Genomic DNA, 21,443 nt, shown 5'->3' with positions numbered 1-21,443 from the left:
CTATAGTAACAACATTTTGGATGATTCAATGAGGTCAAAGGAACACTGAAAACTAACATTGGTTGCAACAAAAACATGGTGCATCTTTGGCAAGAACTTGTAGCATCTTCACCGACATTATCATCTTCAATGGAAGCATATGCAGCAACAGTTTAACACAAGTAGCAACTGGAGCAACTTTAATAGCAAAGCATCATAGATTTCAGCAAAGATAATTTTGGTGATAAGTGGATCCCAAAAGGTACTTGACATTGTCTTCAATCCAAATTAACTTCCAATGGTCAAAAAAGGTTGCACGATTTTCTTGGTTGGGTATTGTGTTATTGCAGGCATTTCATTAAACATTTAACACAAATTTTAACATCATGCTTTTACATGAAATTGGGCGAAATCTAAAGTAGAGTTTTAAAAAGTAGCATATTTCAAATAAAATAGTCAAGCAACAATACAAAGCCATTAAAGTAAGCAGCTAACCAAAGTTCATAACTGAATATTCTCCCAAATTGGCATTTAGAGCCAATGAATCGACAGCAAAATCCTAACATAATTGATGACATAGAAAGAGAATCCCAAGATAGTAATTTTTTGCATTAAGTGTGTCCTAAATTGTGAGCAAAAGAGAGAATTCTAGCAAAAAAGGCCAAAACAAGGTAGATCAAGAAAGAGAGAGGTGGACCATCTAGAAAAGAGGGAATGCCAAATAAGAGAAAAACAAATAACTAGTGGATAAAAATATTGTCCATCTTAAGTGTAGGACAATCCTATACCACTTTTCTTGATTCTATTATAGTTTAGGGTTTTTAGGCATGTTTGTAAGACTTGAAGGTAGATTACCTAACACTAGTGATTTTGGTGTTATTCCCCATTGGTTCTTGAATGTGGTCTAAGAAGTGTTTAGGCCATTGGATTGGGTAATCTTTCATTGGACCCCTTTGCCTAGATTGTATCAAATGGTATCAAAGAAAGGCTTTCTTACAGGGATGTGTATTGTAAGATCCCAACTAAGTTATTGCAAGTGTGAGATTCCTATACTTACAAAAAGATGGGATAAGGCATACACTAGTATTATAGAAAGCTTAGTTTTCTAAGGAAATATTTAGGTGTGGTATCTTGTCTAGGTCTCTAGATAGAGTTGAGAAGATGTTTGAGCAACTTCAAAATGAGATGGCTGCTCTAGTAATTGACCACCAAACAAAAACTTTTAAAAAATAAGATACAATAGTTGTGAAGACAAAATGGAAGAAAGGAATAAAGAAAAGGAACCTCTAGATGATGTAGACCAATTCCAAAGGGATCAAATGAAGATTAGTAGAGGAAGCAATATGGAAGGCCTAAAATTTCAAATGCATTGAATTTAGAACTAAATGACTAATTAGTGAGTGAGAAAAATATTTTCAAGTCTGAGAATATCCAAGATCCACAAAGGGTGAAGATGGCCTAGATCAAACTCAAGCAACCCTTTCAAGAAAAGTGTTGAAGAGAGACAAAGTGATGACCAAGTGAGTATTACAATAATAGATAATTTCTATTATCTCTGTTTAGTATCTAATGGTTATCTATTGTAATCTTCTGTAAATATTAGAATGTTTCTAATATTTAGTTTTTTGTTTCTAGAATAGAATGTTTCTATTCTTTAGTTAGTTATAGATAACTGTTAGTTTTCTCTTATAGCTATAATATAAAGTTTCTATTCTTTACGATCGTTTCCTAAGGAAACATTGTTCCATTCTTTTGTATAAATTGATCTCTTGATTTCTATTAATAACAAGCAAAAAAATTCCAATTACTTCCGTAATATGGTATCAAAGCCAATACCCTAAATTTTTTTGAAAATAACTATAATTTTTTGGTTGAAATTATCTGTCTTTTATTTTTGAAATTATTTACATGCATATTTGCTTCCAACTCTCTCTATATTCTAACAAGGGTTTCCGTTCTGAGAGATCTAAATCTGCCAACTTCTGGTTCGGTTCTGCAACTCATTTTTGTCCAAATCCATTTGTTTTTTATGCACATTTTTGCCATTTTTGTGGTTTTTCGCAGCAAAAGTCTCTACTTTTTTAGGGTTGCATGTACTTGCATGTTTGTTGCATGTACTTGCATGACCATGCAAAGGCTAGTGTTTTTGCCTCCCTTAAAAATTCTTGTGGGTTTTCATTATTTTTTCCCTCAAAAAAAATTTCTTATGGGTTTTCATATTTTTTTCCCTAAAAACATTTATTATGGGTTTCTATAAAGTTTCGCTTAAAAATTTCTGATTCTGTAATTTGCAAAGTTGTGTAAGATTCTTTTGTGGGTTTGTAATTTTTCCCTCAAAAATTATCTATTGGGTTTTACCGTTTTTCCTAAAAAACGAAGCTTTGTAATGTCAAGTTTTGATTTTTTTCACCAAAATCATGTTGGATTTTGATTGCTTTTTCACCCCTAAATTGTGTTTGATTTTTTCGATTTTCTCCTAAAAATCATGACTTTTTGCAGTTTGTTTTGGCGCATTATCCAAAGTACCATCAGCAGTCTTCTTAGCAGACATCCTCTGCTCCAGATTCAAAAGGCTCATAGAAGAACATTCAATGCAAATATTGTCACAAGTTTGGTCACATGAAGGTTGAATGTTGAAAGCGCTTAGCTGCCCTATCTAAGCAATTTGGTTAGCAGCCCACCGTGAACAGTGCAGAGCACCTTGAGCAGACAAAATCTACCTTTTACACTTTTTGACAACTTCGTGCTCTGGATAGATTAACCATTAAGGGAGGGTATTATGATAATACATGGTCTTTATTATCTCTATTTAGTATCTAATGGTTATCTATTGGAATCTTCTATAAATATTAGAATGTTTCTAATATTTAGTTTTATGTTTCTAGAATAGAATGTTTCTATTCTTTAGTTAGTTGTAGATAATTGTTAGTTTTCTCCTAGCTAGAATAGAAAGTTTCTATTCTTTACGATCGTTTCCTAAGGAAACATCATTTCATTCTTTTGTATAAATTGATCTCTTGGTCTCTGTTAATAACAAGCAAATATTTTCCAATTACTTTCGTAATAGTGAGAATCACTTGGTAGAACTAGAGAGTTGCACAAGTAAGAAAAATTTTCATCTTGGAGATAACAAGGGCCAATAAAGAAGCTCTAAAGCCTAAGACAAAAGGAAAGGAGTGTGATGAACTACATTAAGAAATTTTACAAGGTTGTGATTATATCAAGACAATGTAAAATGGATAATCAAAAGTTAGGCATAATATATGAGTGGGTTGAGACTCAAATTATTCAAAGACAAGAAGAGCACACTAAGAGTTGATTTCATGGAGTCATTCCAATAGACTTTGAAAGCATAAGAGAAATTGTCTAGTAGACAACAAAATAACTCAAGAGAAAGAGGAAGTTTCTCGGAAGGAAGAGAGTAAGCAAGCATCATTAGAGGGTAAGACACGTATGATGGAGAAGTAAGCACTTCTCAAAGCAACAATTCTTGTCCAAACACAAGGAGTAACCATCAATAAGAAGTTATGTTACTGATTCACCCACTACCATTCCCACATTCAAGTCCACTTCATAGCCAGTTCAAAATAAGTACCAATTTGCAAGGGATTTTCTTGTGATGCACCTAAATGACTGTCAGTTCATCTTGTAAGAACCCAAACAAACCTATAATGAACGTAACAAGAAAATTGCAAGCCTTTCCCAAAACCTACAAAAAAAATTTAAGAATTGTATAGGTCTTTGGTTCTAATAACATCCTATGAATGTGAATTGTGTGCCCTTCTAATGCTATGCCTAAATAGGTTGAAAATCAATTGGGCTTTATCTATGATTGTTTTGCTTAAGTACAAATTAAGTGCCCTCATTGCATTTAAATATCAACAACACTGCTAGCTTCAATCCATATTCTTTTTTTTTCTAAGTTGCTGGTTCGGGTCTGGTTCGAAGTTCGAAAACCATTTCACAAGTTCGTCAAAATTTTGGAAAGGGGTTTGGGTTCCTTTAGGTTCATTAGTACAAAAACATGTAGAAATTATAAAATGTGTATATATATATATATATGAAGCATGAGTTGAAATTAGAAAGTAGCATAATCGCATAAACACATTTAAATAACAAAAACACCATAAACAGTTAAACTTGAAATCATAGTGATCATACCATCATGTAGTTCAATCAACTTCAACATCAAAGGTTCAAAACATTACAAATATCAAGTTCAAGTATTATTGTTTCACATTCAACTAACAGAATGAAAATCAGAAAAACTATTAATATTCTAAGTTATGTGCTCTTCCTTAAGACAAAATAACCTGTTTGGAAACATAAAATAACAATGAGAGGCCACCAAAAGCAATTCATAACAACTTTTAGGGTTGTGGACGCCAAAAAATATTTCAATTTTGCCCAAAAAAGCACTTTCCAGCCGTCTGCGGGGCCCAGCTCGCTGCAGGTCCAAACTTTTTGGTGTTAGTTTGCCTGAGTTCAAACCCAATTGTACCCGCAGGGCAAAAAAAAAACCTTACCCAAACCAAGTTCAAACCTTACCAAAACCACGGACCAGTTCGAACTTTCTCTAGTCCGGGGGGGAATAGGTACCATGGTAACTTAGATTTTTTTCCCAGAGAACCCTAAGGGCCAAGGGTGGATGGAACCTGCTGCAGGAATTTAAAAGGAAGAAGGAGGCAGAGGAGGCAGAAAGAGATCGAAGACAAGTGATGGGGAAGGCAATGGGCTCTATGCCCACACCACTTCAGACAGCCAAGAAGCAAGCTGTGGGGAGGATTCTCGTACATGAGGAGTTGACATTAGCAGCTGAAACAAGGAGAGCAGAGAAGAGGTGCGGGCAAGGGAAAGAGGATGCAGGTTATGTCTAGGTTGCATCCCTAGTGTTAAAGCGTTCCTTAATTTTGTATGTTAATAAAAAAATTATGTGATGTCAGACCTGAAGGAAGGTGGGTCCATTTTGATCATGGACGATTTTGTATATCAGAAAATGCAATATTGAATTAGACAGTACTGATTATAGGATGTATAGCTCGAAGGTAGATGTAGTATTTCAGTTTCTAGATGGAGGACATGCATGATCAGATGTACCAGCTTTTGATTATCAATAAAATTATATAAATTGTTGATCAAAAAAGATTATGCTAAAGAATCACTACTAACTTTAATAAAACAAACTAGGGCAAGAATATAATGAATATTAATTGAAGTTATTAGTAATTAATGTTTATTAGTTTCTAAATATCTTGAAACAATAATAAATATTAAATAAAAGTTGTGACTATATTAATGCTAACATATATTACAATTATATATATAATAATCATATAGAATTATTAATATTGACATATGCAATATTTACATACTAATATAACTTATATATATTAATATTTTATAAATATATATATGGACAAACCCAACTCAAAAGAAACATTTGAACAAACCCACAAACCGAATCAGTGAGCCCAAACCCCAAATAGTACCAAGAACAGAAACTTTGATAAGAAGAGACTTCAATGTTAGAAGAAGAGGTAGACGATTCATTTGCACATGTTATAGATGGGAAGAAGCAGCTCATTGAGCATTTGAGTGCTCACAAGCAAAGTTAAACAGTAGCAAATAAAGTGGCTCTGGGAATCATATTGCTCAAGTGGATAACAAGTGTTACTTCACCAAAACACGCAAAAGATTTGAAGCATGGAAAAGCACATAGTAGTGATGTGGATCCAAGGGGACACCTAGTATCGTCTTTGATCCAATTTGACTTTTTTTAAGCCTCTAATTATTTAAATGTGTCACACAATTTTCTTAAAATTATTTTCCCACAATAACATTGTCAAATACATGGCAATTGTTAAAGATTTATCATGATTTTGCCCACAATTAGGCAAAGCAGATGGAGAGCTTTAGACAACAGCACTTAGATAAAATGCTCCAACCAGAATAGAGAGGCGTTACAGTAGTTGCCAAGCAGAGTTAAAGATTGAGTTTATCATCCCAAACTGTGATGTGGCATTCAGGGCCAATTAATTGAAACCAAAAATACCTGCAGATTTAAGGATGCGGAATAAGAAACACAGGCAAGTCATTCCTTACCAGTAACATGCCCTAATTCCGAATCAGAAGCAGAAGGGAATATTCAGGCAAGAAAAAGGTCAAAAATCAGGGTATGCTGAGAAAAAGAAAAAGCTGATCATCTGGAGCAAAGAGATAGGAAAACTGGGGAAAAACAGTGTACAACCAAATGGATGGGAATATCATCCAAATTTGCATGAACTCTTATATGTCATTTTCCTGTATTCTGTTATACTTAGGGTTTTCTCAGCATGTCTATAAGCATTTGAAGGCAGATTACCAAAATAAACACAAATTAAGTGATTTGTTATTGTTTCTGTTTGGTGTTTGAATGTTGTCTGAGAAATTATTAGGTCGCTAGGTTAAGTAGACTTTTGTTGGACACCTTGCCTAGATTGAATCATTATATGTCGTTAAAAAAATACTCTTCTGTGAACAGAATGCAATGAAATTCCTAATGACATCTCCACATTTCTCTGTTTACCTGTTACTCGAGCTCAAGTAGTCTCAGTTCATGGCAAAACCACGGATGAACAGTTTTGCATGAATAAAATTACTTTTAAAAAATAACTTTAAAACTTGGATTCGGAAAAAACTAAATCCGACCGAAGAGTCAGAAAAAAATTTAACTATCAAATTTTTGTTCAAATCCAACTGAGGTCTGAGCAAAAACCTTCAAAAAGGAGGAAACTAAAAATACATGTAAATTCATAAATTAAAATTTAATTCAAATAAATGAGTTTATCAAAAAGATTATAAACTAAATAAGAAAATTGTTGAAAACTCACCCAAATTTATAGGAAGGAAAAATAAATTAAAAAAGAAAGAAATACAAAGTAAAAGGGAAAAGCAATTTTCGCTGGCTGACACGTTTTTGGTACAAACTAGTGCTCATGTAAACCTACTGGCCACTTCTGGCTCATGATTAGTTACAACTTTTGCAACTTTATGCAATATTTAGAACCAAGCGGAAAAATACTAAAAAAGAATACTAATAGGTAGTATAAAAACTACTATGCCATAATTACTCCTCTTGTTCCAAACAGACTTTTGAAGATATTTTAATACTATGCAATATTTACTCTTTTTGTTCCAAACAGACTTGAAAATATTACAGATTCCCCCGCAGAGCAGTGGTTGCTGCAACACCGTGTTGATATGGTGATTGATGTTTCAATTCTCACCCACATCATATACCGCATGCTGACCGCTGAGGACTTGTTGACCAAGCCTGCACATGCACACTGAGGACTGTCCATGCTAGCAGAGGAAAGAATGCTACCAGGATATAAGGATGCCAGTACATGGTAGGACCAGCGATTGACCAGCAGCACCATGGAGCGATAAGGTGGTGTTTGGTGATGACAATGAAGTGATAAGCAGATTCAGGAAGCTATAAGGGCTTTAGAGAGATCAGGCTCAATTCTGGTCACCTGTGCTTGGTAGGCAATATAAGGGTGTTAATGACCAACAATTTCTGAGGATAAGGTCCCTATAAAATGTGGCCTCATTGGTTCGTAGTTCTAGTCAAAAGCGATTACCGCCCCTAAAAATAAATCGAAAATATTTTGTTCTTTTATTTTTTAAACAACAGTAGAAAGTATTCATTAGAAAATTATACTTTGGACTACTTCCACTGAAATCTTTCATAAATTAGCTAATAAAAAAACAGCCAATAAAACTATAGATTTAGTAATCAGCAGGCAGTAGCACTCTTTTCCAAGTTGCACATTCCCAGTCCAGCAAATGATCCCAGCGCTGCTTCAATGTCACTCTGACGGAAATCCCTAAAATGATTGTTGCAGTTTCCTTCCTATTTTTTCTAGTTCGGACGAAGTTAGATCAGGGTTCAACCCTAAGTAAAACCTATAATTATTTCAAGAGTTGCAGTCATTACATGGCATAGATCATGACTCCATTACCTGATACACAAGAATGTTATCTCAGGCTACAAGATTCACCAGATTGAAAGCTAGAGACAGTTCAATAAGGCACGATTCGATTGTATGTATCACAGCGATTAAAGCTTAACAAAATTCAATAACAATGCTAACTCAACATTGAAGTTCACCAGATTTTAATTTAATATAGCTCATGTGAAATGGCCTAATGGAGCAGTTATATATTTTATTTTAGTCATATAGTAAGTTTAACATGGCAAGTTTAATGATACTGCTAAAGAATCACTAGAAACTTAAAATGAATTAGGGCAAGGATATGAATTCAAGTCATTTATAATTAAAGATAACTAGTTTTAAGATATATTGATACAATTATAAATATTAATACAAGTTATAATTATGTTAATGTTTTTTTTCTTATCGGTAAGAGGCCAATGGCAAGTTTATTTATTATGTGTTGTGATTAATTATTATTATTTATTAAGTGCACGTAGAGTTGAACCCAAGACCTCCCACATAAGAGGCTCACAATTTACCATTGTGTTGTAAGCTCTTGCCTATAATTATGTTAATGTTAACATATACTACATTTATATAAATATGTAGATAATAATCATATTAAATTATAAATATTGACATATATATTATTTATACACTAATAGAACTTATATAGATTGTTTTAACATTATTTAATATTATATCAATAAATATATGAATGAACCCAACACAAACCAAACCAAAAAATAAATAAATAAATCCACAAACCAAACCAGTGAGCCCAAACCTGAACTAGTACCAAGAATGGAAACTTAGATAAGAAGAGATTTCAATGCTAAGAGGAGGACATGGAGGATTCATTTGCACACATTATAGATAAGAAGAAGCAGCTCATTGAGCATTTGAGTGCTCACAGACACCGTTGAACAACAGCAGAAAAGTGGTTCTGAGAATCATATTGCTCAAGTAGATGAAGAGTGTTACTTGACCGAAACACACAAAAGATCTGAAGCATGACAAAGCACGGAGCAGTAATAAGGATCCTAGAGGACACCTAGCATTGCCTTCTATCCAACTCGACTTCTTTTAACTCTGTAACTATCAAAAAGTGTCACAAAATTTTCTTGAAAGTATTTTCCCACAAGAACTTTATCAAATACATGGCAATTGTTAAAGCTTTATCATGATTTTGCCCATAATTAGGCATAGCGGATGGAAAACTTTAGACAGCAGTACATCTTAGATAAAATGGTCCAACAAGAACAGAGAGGTGTTATATAGACTATGAGTTCGCCAAGCAGAGTTAAAGCCTGCCTTTATTGTCCCAAATTGTGATGTGACATTTAGGGCCAATGAATTAAGACCAAAAACACCAGCGGATTCAAGCATGTGTAATAAGAAACACAGGCAAGTCAGTCTTGATCTGAAACATGCCCTAAATCTGAATTTAAAGCAGTGGGGAATATTCAGGCAAGAAAAAGATAAAATATCAGGATACGTTGAAAAAAAAAACAGTTTACAGCCAAATGGAGGAGCCTGGCAAATATCATCCATTTTGCATGAAGAACAGCTCTATGCCATTTGCCTGTATTCTGTTATACTTGGGGTTCTCTAGGAATATCTATAAGCATTTGAAGGCAGACTGCCATTTAAACACACGTGATTTGTTATTGTTTCTGTTTGGTGTCTGAAAGTTGTCTGAGAAATGTTTAGGCCACCAGGTTAAGCAGTCTTTCATCGGACACCTTACCTAGATTGAATTATTATAAATTTATATGTCATTTGAAAAATACCTCTTCTGTGAACAGAATGCATTGAAATCCCAATTGATATCTCTATAACTCTCAGTCGACCTGTTACTCTAGCTCAAGTGGTTTCAGTTCATAGTAATACCAAAGATGAACAGTTTGACATAAATGAAACTACTTGGAAAACTTTAAAACTTGGACTAAGAAAAAACTCTGGTACACCAATAATTACATCTGGCTCAAGACTCCGAAATGTTTGACTGTCAAATAAATTGTTCAAATCCAACAGAGGACTGAACAAAAACCTTGAAAAGGGGGGGAAACTACCATAAATTAATATTTAACACACAAGAGAGGTTTGGCTCAAAGATTATAAACTAAAGAGGAAAATTGTTGAAAACTTGTCCAAATTCGTAGGAAGGACAAATAAATTAAAAAAAGGAATCCAGAATAAAAGGAGAGAAGACAACAATTTATGCTTGGTGACGTGTTTTTGGTAAAAGCTAGTGCCCGCGTATAACTACTAGCCACTTCTGGCTTAAAAATTACTCACAAGTTTTGTAACTCTATGCAATTTTTAGAACCAAGGGTAAACAATATTTATTGGAATACTAAGAGGAACAATAAAAACACAAAATTTCCAGAATATTTTGTTCTTTTATTATTAAACGACGGAAGAATTTATTGACATTCTACTTTGGACTACTTCCACTGGAATTTTACACGAATGAGCTAATAGGGAAAAAAAAGAGCCCATACAATCATCGGTTTAGTAATTAGCAGGCAGTAGCACTCATTTTCAATTTGCGCAATCCCAGTCTGCAAACAATCCCGGCACTGCTTCAAAGGTATTCTGATGGAATTCAGGAAAAAAGCCAAAGAGATGATGTTTACCTTAGAAAACGAAAACACAAAATCCCGAAAATGTTTGTTCTTTTATTGACATTCTACTTTGGACTACTTCCACTGGAATTTTACACGAATGAGCTAATAGGGAAAAAAAAGAGCCCATACAATCATCGGTTTAGTAATTAGCAGGCAGTAGCACTCATTTTCAATTTGCGCAATCCCAGTCTGCAAACAATCCCGGCACTGCTTCAAAGGTATTCTGATGGAATCCAGGAAAAAAGCCAAAGAGATGATGTTTACCTTAGAAAACGAAAACACAAAATCCCGAAAATGTTCGTCGCAGTTTCATTCTTATCGTTTCTAGTAGGAGCAAAGTTAGACCAAGGGTCAGCCCTAACTAAATATTTATCTGTCTCAAGACTTGCAGTCATTACACGGCACAGACTGTGAGTCCATTGCCTGATGCACAAGATATCATCTCAGACTACAAGATTCACCAGATTTAAAGCTAGAGACAGTTTCATTAAAGCGCGATTTGATTATATGTATCACAGTATTTAAAGCTAGAGGAAATTCAACACAAATGCGAACTCAACATTGAAGTTCACCAGATTTAAACTAAGTGTAGCTCATGGAAACTTACATGCACGATTTGGTTGAAATTTCAAAGTAACTAAAACTTAGGGAAAGTTGTATACAATGCTAGCTTGATTCCAATACCCTGATTCTAAGCTTTTGCAGGCAGCTAAAACCATTTGATAAATTTAAGGGAAAAATAAAAGGCAGAGGGAGAATTACATTACGAGAGATTTCGTCGGCTGCTTGGGCTGCAGCCTTTTGGAGCTCTGACAGAACGGAGAAACCCCATCCTCCCCATCCTTTGGACGGGGCAGGTGCAGGTCCCTCGTTGGCTGAAGATGAATCTGCCATGTCGCTGGATCGAGTCCCTTGTACGCCACAATCCGATACTATCTTGTAATTAATCTGCTAGCTATCCGATCCCTAGAAACAAGAGGGTTATCATATCATCGCTCTATGGGCGGATGTATCATTTTTCAGGTGGCATATAATGTCGTGTTGTTTGGTTTATTTCTTGGACTCATTAAAAGATATTTGCCGCGACCGTGGAGTGACAAGTAACGGTTGGCAATTGCACAATTTAGTCAGTGTGAGCCGCAGTCTCGAAAACCTCTGGTTTAGAGGAAGACGTGATGGCGTGCAATTTATCATCCACCTCGACTAAAATTGAAAAAGAAAAATATTAACTTTAGACATGGTAGCGTGAAAAAGGAGCTGCTTAATGTTATGTTATTATTATTAGTTCCTAAACTAAACTAATGGAATCATGAGGTTCATATTAGTTACATAATCTAAAAAATTCAAAATATGCTAATGTTTGCAAAATCTATATTAATTTGTATGTTTTCTTAGAATTAAAAAATACAATTTTTTAAAAATTGTATTGGCTCATGATGAAAAAGATAATGGAAAAATTCAATTTTCTTCCACAAAAATACAAAAATACAAATATTTTTTGTAACACCTCTATTAATAAATGCATTAATGGCAATTGTATTTTTCCACATTTGTGACAAATGGATAAATTTTTTTAAAAACAATCATTTATATCTTCCACCTCACAAATGTCTAATCAATATTAATTATTCCTATCTATTTTCCTTACCAAGTTCAAATATAGACTTCAATGTTTTATATTTCTTATTTTAAATATATTTATTACTAGTTTTACATTGATGTTTATTTTTGTAATTTGTAAAATGTTATTCAAATATAGATATTTTAATAAAATATAGAGTTAAATATATTTCTTATTTTAAACACATTTATTATCTTTGACTATTTTACAATTTTGCCCAATTTTTTTTATACCATTAATACAACCCCTCAAACTTACTACATATTTTGATACTTTGATTTAAGTAATAATTTTTTTTTTAAATTAAATATTTCAACTAATAATTGAATTGGTAGAAATGAGTATTTCATTCATATAATATTATTTTTATTTTTATTTTTATATTTCTTAAAATAACAAAATTATTAATATTTTTTAAATTCTCTTCAACTCTCTCTATTATTCTACTTTTACTTCTCCTTATAATAACATATCATTCTCTCTTTTAGCTCTCTCTTTGTATAACATTATATCCTATGGGTCATAGGCATCCTTGATATCAACACTAACTTAGTTGTATATATACAGATAAATGTTATGAACGTTTCCATTTTAAAAGACACTTCAACATTTTCCATTAGTTCCTCACTAAACACAAAAAACTAATCTTGAGCCATAAGTTTCCATCAGTAAAACATAGAGGCGTTGACAAGATAGAGATCATTGCAAAAGCTACTTCAGTCAACCATAAAAATATGAAGGTAGGAGCTTTGGCTCATGCGCCTCTTGTTTTATTTTATGAAACCATGTGGCAATAGTTGAGGATGAATTTTATTTACTTCATTTACAAGCTTGAGAGGTTGGATCTTTAGGTCGTGCTATTAACAAGGGGCATAAGCGCTAAAGTTCTTGCCTTTAGTGTGGTGGTTTGGAGTAGGCATTATGTTATGTTGATGATGCTAACAATATACTTTGGAGGTCATTTTGACTATAAGAAAATATTGTCATATTTCAGCAAATTGTGTAAGAGAAACAGTAGTTGTGTGTAAGAGAACCGCATACTTAACTATGTCATCAACAATTAATAAGGATAGTTAGAAATTAGACAAAAGACAGGAAACTAATAGAACCATGAGGTTCCATATTAGTTACATAATCTAAAAACTTCAAGATATACTAATGTTTGCAAAAGCTATATTAATTTGCATTTTTTTTGGAATTGAAAAATACAGTTTTTAAAAAATTGTATTGGCTCATGATGAAAAAGGCAATGAAAATTTTAATTTTCTTCAACAAAAATACAAATATTTTTTGTAACACCTCTATTAATGAATGCATTAATTTACCCTTTTCACATTTGTAACAAGTGGACAAACTTTAAAAGAAAACAATCATTTTTCTAACACCTCTATTAATGAATGCATTAATTGCAATTTTATCTTTTCCACATTTGTGACAAGTGGACAAACTTTAAAATAAAAAAATCATTTTTATGTTCCACCTCACAAATATGTCTAATCAATATTAATTATTCCTATCTATTTTCCTTACCAAGTTCAAATATAGACTTCAATGTTTTATATTTCTTATTTTTAATTTTTTTTTTTTAATTTTTTTTTTTAATCAATAAACGGCAAAAGCCTTGATTTTATTTATTAATATAAGTTTTTTACATATCCACCGTTCAAACGGGCACTGGTAGGAAAGAACGAGGAAGAAAACTTCTAGTCTTGCCCGGGACAATGTCCTTTATTTTACATGTTTCTTAGGGGCATACCCCAACAATTACATCATGCTTTAATCCTTCTCAGGATATTGTTCCTTTTACAATTGTCAATTTAAACCATTTATCATATAATTTACAAATGTGGTAGTTTCCAAGGGATTTCATAAGTCGTTGTTATAAAAGGGCGAGTACCAAGAAGATTATCTTTGACAATTGCTGCTTAACTTGCCTTTTACCTGTTTGCTTCAACACAAAACCAAACAAGAGATGCTTCCAAAGAGAGGGAATTAGTATTGTTAGTACTCAATATAATGTTTTGGTTAATTCCTCATGATAATATCACAATCATTCGATTTTGGGACATTTTATGTTTATTATTTTTGTATGAATTAATTAATCATCCAGGCTTCAAATTGAGATCCATTAGATGTTATTGTATCAGAGAAAGAGGTACCAATTTATATTGGAAATTTGTAATTACTTCACATCCTATATTTAGCAGAACATCTGTTTATCTATGTTGACACTCATATATACATGCTTACTCATACTGACATGTATATATCAATGCCCCGCATATAATTACATATGTTCCTCTTTTATAGACTGCAAAGTTATTACCAAATCCTTACCAATATGTTATACATTGAAAACCATATCAAATAACGACTAAGTACTGAGAGAAAGGCTAGATGGTAATAACAAATAAAGACAAGGAAGGGCTAATATAAGCTAAGAGTGATTTTTCACAGACATAGCATTATGTCTACATAGAAATCTTCCTGCAATTACTAACAGCATGAAAGTAAAATAGGGAGTGAAAAAAACTTATGCAGGAAACAAGAGGATTAGCAACTTAGTCATCATATGCCTCATTGGTTCTGATAAAGACATAATATTAGAGTCAATTAAACATATTGTGTTATATTTATCCCATAAGATAGTTTTTCTATAATATGGAGTAGAGAAAGTTGCCACAAAGAGAAGTTTTCTATGAGTTTACCAGCTCCTGCATATACTATTAACCTGTACATATTTATCCATATTCATATATTTAAACCCTATTTCCATCAGCCTTTGTTCTACAGAGTTTTAAAGAGTTGTTACTTATGGAAAACCTACTGCATTTAATCAAAATTTGCTCTTATCTAACCTGTTCTAAGAGACTCAAATTACGAGAGCAAACAAAATTACTCTGTTTCTACAGTTTTCTCTGTGAACACCATGATAACTTCTAAAATATCCATTGGATCCTCTAGCTGGAAGTTGGGGGGGAACACATATGTTGTTTTGGCTTTACTAGATTTGTCCAAATTGGGAGTGCAAAAGGAGAGTGAAGGAAGATTATCAAAATCTGAACCTGGTTCTATGTAAGCTCTGGTGGACGTGAGATAATTAAGAAGCCATTCCTAGCTATTGTCTTCAAGGATTCCTCTCCATCGCAACAGAAAGTGGATGCTTGCCTCCATGTTTGCCCACTCCTTGTTGAAGGTGGGAGGGTCACAGATAAGGATAACAGGGCGAGTGGGATGTAAAGTGGTGTCAAGAATTCCTGGGGGTAGGGCCATGTAAAGTTTAGGGAGAGGAATGCGATTTTTGTTATCAATACTCATTATTGCCTCTTCCAACCCTATTAGCCATACAGGATTGAAAATATTGTAACAGAGATGAATAGTGTCCCATTTATCAATTTTGGCCCTTATCATGCAGCCTATGAACGATCCTATAATATCACTATTTGTTCTCCATGTATATTCATACCTGAAAATGCCTTCTCCAATTGCCCCACTAATTGCAACTCTTGTCATGTCATCAACTGGATTAAGGATCCAAGTCCTTCGTTCTGGATTTATATTCCCCCTGAAAGCCATAGTTCGATTTTCATTTGCATGATACAAGTTGATGAATGCTTCCATTATTTCGGTTGAGGTGAGGTGGAAAAAAATAGGGGATGAAGATTCAGCTAAGTATAGAGGGCCGATGGTTCTAGAAAATTTGAGGAGCTTTTAGAAGTTCTAGAAGGTTCCATTCAAGCTTCCTAAGAATTCGAATGCCTAGTTTTGCTCTATTTAAGAAGTTCCAAATGTTCAATGTTATTTGAAGGGTTAAAATCAAATAACCTTATACGAATATTTATTCTTGAATTTATTTGTTCTGAATACAATACGCCATCCCTTCCATTTAAAGTTATTATTTTAGCGAGTAAGGACTACTCTATGGTTTAAGTGCTTTAACGTAAGGGGCGTGAGGTTCTATGTACTTCAGACCATATTTATATTTTTATATAGCCTGCTATACATAAAAATCATAATTTATCTATATATAATTACCTTATATGAATCTATGCTTATATGTCCTGAAGTACATGGAACTTGAGTATTTCTATTAGGGTTCTTTAAAATATTAATTTGTTAGTTTATAATTTGATTAAGTAAATAGATGTCATTGCCATTCACTCCTTCATTAGCCAACTTATCAGCCTCATAATTTCCTTCACGGTAAATATGTTGAATAATAACTTCTTCTATTTTGTCTAATTTTTTATTTACTTCTTCTAATTTAGAGTTGATTTTCCAATTCAGAGTAAATTTTTTCCTTAGGGCATTTAGAATGATTTGTGAATCTCCTTCAATTATTAATTTTTTGATTTTATGTTTATTACAGTATGAAATTCCTTCATTTACTGCTTCTAGCTTTGCCAAATTATTGGTTGTAATACCTAGGGGTTTTTCTTTTTTGACAAGCCATTGTCCCAGGTGATCTCTTAGGATCAACCCTATTCCAGATACCCCTCGATTTTCGCAGGATGCTCCATCAAAATTAAGTTTTTTCCACCCTTGAGGGGGTGGTTCCCATTTTCATTTTGTGCGTGCTAAGGTGTTCTTAGAATTGTAATATAACGAAGGATTGATTAGCTGAGGCCAATGTTTTTAAATTTCTGCATCCCAAGTTGTAAAAATGCCTTCCTGTTTAGGAGTAATTCTGAGGTAATTATTTAAGACTTCAGTTATGGCTATTTCCATTTTATTGACTAATTGAGAGATTGTTATTTCAGTATTATTGAATATTCTTATATTTCTCTCTTTCCATAATTCCCATGTTACAATTGCAGGAGTGACATTCCAAATTTTATCATAAATGTTTATCTCTTTGCTTTTAGGCCATCCATTGATACGATCCTTCCAATTCTCAGGTAGGGGCGATGTTCAGCTAAGTTTTCTCTTGATCCTATGCCAGCATTCATTGGAGAAGCTGCATTGGTAAAGTATATGATTAACTGGTTCATTGTTGTTGTTGCATAGAGAGCATCTAGAGGGACCTTGGAATCCCATTTTGATTATTCTATCAGTAGCGAGAATACGATTTTGGAAAGCTGCCCACAGGAAGATTCCTACTTTGGGCAAAATGGCAAGATCCCAACAGAGATTCATAGGGATATTGATTTCCTCCCATCTTTGAGAGTTGAGGATTGCATTGTATCCTTCTTTAACTTTATATGTTCCGTCATTAGATAGAGCCCATCTTAAGTTGTCTTCTCTATTAGAAAGATGGATTTTTCGATCTTGGAGGATACCTTCTAGCTTGGATTGGTCAATTAAAGATATGTTAGTTTTGGATAGGGGTTTCCATTTCCATGGAGTATCCTCATTTGATGGATCATGCTCCACATAGTCTCTTACTTTGGTCCCCCATCTCTCTTTGAGGAGGTTTACAATTTGATTGGAAATGTTATACATTTCAATACGAGGAAGCCCATTCCACGAATCTTCCCAAAAGAGGACTTTATTGCCATTTCCAATGTCCCAAGTTGCATGTTTTGAAATGATATGACGCCATTTTGTCAGAAAATTCCAAAGAATTGATCCTCGGGGAGGGTTTTTAATTCTAAATAAGGAGGTTGGATCATTAGGATTTAGGTATTTATTGTATAGGATTCTAGACCACTTACTATCCTTGTCCTGAAACATGCGCCATGCCAATTTAGCCCCTAATGCTTCGTTTTCCCATTCTAGGTTTTTTATACCTAATCCTCCCATCTTCTTTGGTCGACATATATTTTCCCATTTAATTAAGGTTGTTTTCTTTTTATTTTCAGTCCCGTTCCAAAAGAAGTTTCTAAGTTTGGCTTCAATTTTTCTGATGGTATTTTTAGGGATTTGTAGACATGATAGCTGATATATTGGAAGTGTTGATAGACTGCTTTAATTTTGGTAGTTCTACCGACTTTTGTTAACATTCTCCCATTCCAGCTGTCTGTGTGTTTGTTAATTTTGGAGAGGACGTCTTGCCAACCCAAATTTTGTTTTTGTTCATCTCCTATGTATATCCCAAGGTATTTACATGGAAATTTTCCTTTTTTATACCCTAGTAAATTGCATATTTGATCTTCCTGATTATTTCCTGTGTTCAGAAAGAAAATTTCTGATTTTTCTGCATTAATTTTTTGTCCTGATGCTTTGGTGTAATTATCTATGATGGTTTTGTAATTTCTTGCTTCACTGATAGTGCTAAGACCAGCCATAATAATATCGTCTGCAAATTGCTCATGAGTTATGTTTTCAACATTTTATGTTACTGGGATACCTTGAATTTTGGATTGGATTTAAGCTTGTTTGATTGTTCTACCCAAGGTTTCAGCCATTATAATAAAAAGAAAGGGTGAAATTGGGTCACCCTGTCGTATGTCTCTTGAAGCACTGAAGAAACCTTCAGGGGTTCCATTGATGAGTATTGAAAATTTTGGTGTAGCTATACATTGGTAGATGAGGTTTATCCATCTTTTTGAGAATCCAAATTTCTCCATAGTCTTACATAAGAATCGCCAGTCTACTTTATCGTATGCTTTTTGAATATCTAGTTTGAGGAACATGCATGTTTCTCTGTTTGTCTTTGCTAAGTGAATTATTTCCTGTATAATAGATATTCCATCAATTATGGATTTTCCAGGCATAAAGCCGATTTTTTCTTTCGATATAATTTTAGATAAAAGAGTCTTGAGCCAGGCGGCAAGGGCTTTTGATAGGATTTTGTATATAGTATTACAGAGAGATATAGATCTGTAGTCTCTAAGGGTTTCAGTATTACTATTTTTTGGTATTAGTGTCAAGAAAGTATGATTAATTTCTTTGAGTATGTGTCCCCCATTTCTAGTAGCTTCTATGGTAGCCCGTAGCTCTTCCCCAATAATATCCCAACATTTTTGATAAAAAAAGGCTTGGAAACCATCCGGGTCAAGAGATTTATCCGGGTTCATGCTGAAGAGGGTTGTCCTAATTTCCTCCAAAGTGAATGGTTTATTTAGGAACTTGTTGTCATTATCTGAGATAATTTTGGGGATATTACTGAGCATTTCCTGCTGGGGAGTAATGTGAGATGTTTCATAATTATTGAGACAGTCTTGAAAATACTTGATTATTTCCTTAGAGATCTTAAGAGGTTCCGAGGTTAGGTTTCCTTCAGAGTTTTTTATATGAGTTATGAGTCTAAGATTACGGTTATGGAGAGTACTGCTATGAAAGTATTTTGTATTTCTATCTCCTTCTTCTAGCCATTTTTCTCTTGATTTCTGGCACCAGAAGATTTCTTCTTTTGCTAATATTTCTTCTTGTTTAAACATTAATTCTTTTTCTTTTATGTATTTGTTATTATCCATGCCTTCCCTAATTACTTCATTATTGAGGTTTTTTAGTTCTTCTTCTATTTCAAGTTTTGTTAATAAAATATTTTTGAAGTGCTCTTTATTCCATTCTTTTATTTTATTTTTTAGGTTTTTCATTTTTGTTATCAAGCAGAACTTTTTTTTATCCTTGCGGCTTATCTGTTTTCCACCATTTCTTAATTTGAATCATAAATGTTGGATCTAGGAACCACTTTTTTTCACATTTAAAGGCATTTCTTATTGGTTTGTTGGGTTCTAAGATATTAAGAGTAATAGGAAAATGATCAGATCTTGATATTGGGAGAATTTCTACCATAATATCCATTCCAAAGCTGCTTAAATCTCCTTTAACTAGGAATCTGTCTAATCTCTCTGCAATGTAATTGAAATCTTTTCTTCTGTTATTCCATGTGAATATTCCATTTTTTGTTGGTATATCTGTCAGCAAATTTTTTCCTGCCCAGCTTTTAAAGTCCCTGTTTATCTATGATAACATTTGCTTTCCACCATACTTTTCTTCCTTTTCCATGATTGCATTGAAGTCTCCTCCTAGAAATATTATCATATCTTGATGATTAGAGAGAAAGCCACCGATCTCTTGCCATACTGTAACTTTGTCCCTAGAGGGAATGGGACCATAGATATTAATTAGTATAAATTTAACATTGTTTTTGAGGCTTGTCACTCTGCTACTCATCCAATTAGAATTTTTATTTATTATAGTGAGATTGACCTTCCGAGGATTCCAAATTATTCCTAGGCCTCCTGATGCTCCCATAGATTCTTTGAGGTCTGACTGCCATTGTTTTAATCTTTTCCCCAGTTTAATGCTTTCTGCAATATCTAATTTAGTTTCCTGAATGATTATAATTTTTGACTCAAAAGCTATTAAATTCTATTTTAATAGCCTTTTTTTGCTAGGGGCATTTAGCCCTCTAGCATTCCAGGAAGTGATCTTCATTGCTCATTGGGAAGGCTCTTCCCCTTCCCTGCATTTAATAAATCATTGATTTTTTGCTATTCTCTAGCTTGTCCTACTACTTCTCTTAATTCTTTAAGAGACTTCCTCCCCCTTCTGGTTTTAATTTTGCCACATTTAGGGTGTTTACAACCTTCTTCATTGGTAGCTATTCCCAGAAACTCTGAAGTTATCTGTTTGTTTTCATCTTCATTGCTTTCTGGTTCATCCATTAGTAGGTCATTAATGAGAAAATTAGTTAAATCATCCTCCTTTTTTTCAGTGTTCCAATATCCTTCTTCTATTTCTTCTTTTCCTACCAGAATAGGAGTATGATTTGTTTCTGTATTATCCATTCCTTCCTTCACTGGTGTATTGGGTTTAAGTCCCTTTTTTATTTCATTTACCTCTCTTTCTAATAGGCCTGCTTCTTTTAAAATCTCAGTTATTTTAGGTAATTGCATTGTCGTTTGCATTTCAATGCCCGTTGTCTGACTTTTCCCCAATTCTTCAAATATATCTGAGCCATCCATTGGAGTTTGCCAGAATTTATAACTCTTTTTCTTGTTCTTTTTGCAAATTGTTATATTGTCCCATTGTTCATCATCCGCTGTTGGGATTTTAGTTGAATTCTGAATAGGGGTATCTGTACTTTTTAGAGATTCTCTATATTCTTCTATTTCTGCTTGCATGTCCTCAATATCCAATGGTTCCTGACTGTCCTCTTTTTGATTTAAGGGGTTTAAACTCTGAGTATCCTCCCCAGTAGTGCAATGTTCTTTGTGCATTTTTTCTGAGATGACTAACAAGTCTTGAATATTGCTTTGAGTGATTGCAATTTCATAATTTAGTGCCTTGAGTTTATTCTTATTAGTCTCCAATTCCTCAACATTATTTCTGCATTTAGTG

The 21,443-nt window shown here is 33.5% G+C and overlaps 1 protein-coding gene across 1 annotated transcript in view; it reads right to left on the bottom strand.

The window, feature by feature from the left end:
• Positions 1-11,592, bottom strand: part of LOC149537321 (BAT2 domain protein) — a 99,035-nt gene extending 87,443 nt beyond the window's left edge. Inside the window, exon 1 of the mRNA XM_089802832.1 lies at positions 11,354-11,592. Within this exon, the coding sequence (XP_089658958.1) occupies positions 11,354-11,485 (132 nt within the window). The 5' untranslated portion in view covers positions 11,486-11,592. The remainder of the gene's footprint in view (positions 1-11,353) is intronic.
• Between the last annotated feature and the right edge of the window lie 9,851 nt (positions 11,593-21,443).

This window comes from Cupressus sempervirens, chromosome 9 (genome assembly GCF_028749045.1).
Source record: "Cupressus sempervirens isolate cs-2001-9-10 chromosome 9, ASM2874904v1, whole genome shotgun sequence".
NCBI lineage: Eukaryota > Viridiplantae > Streptophyta > Pinopsida > Cupressales > Cupressaceae > Cupressus > Cupressus sempervirens.
The sequence above is the reverse complement of the archived record's forward strand: the minus strand, read 5'-3'. Positions and strand labels throughout refer to the sequence as shown.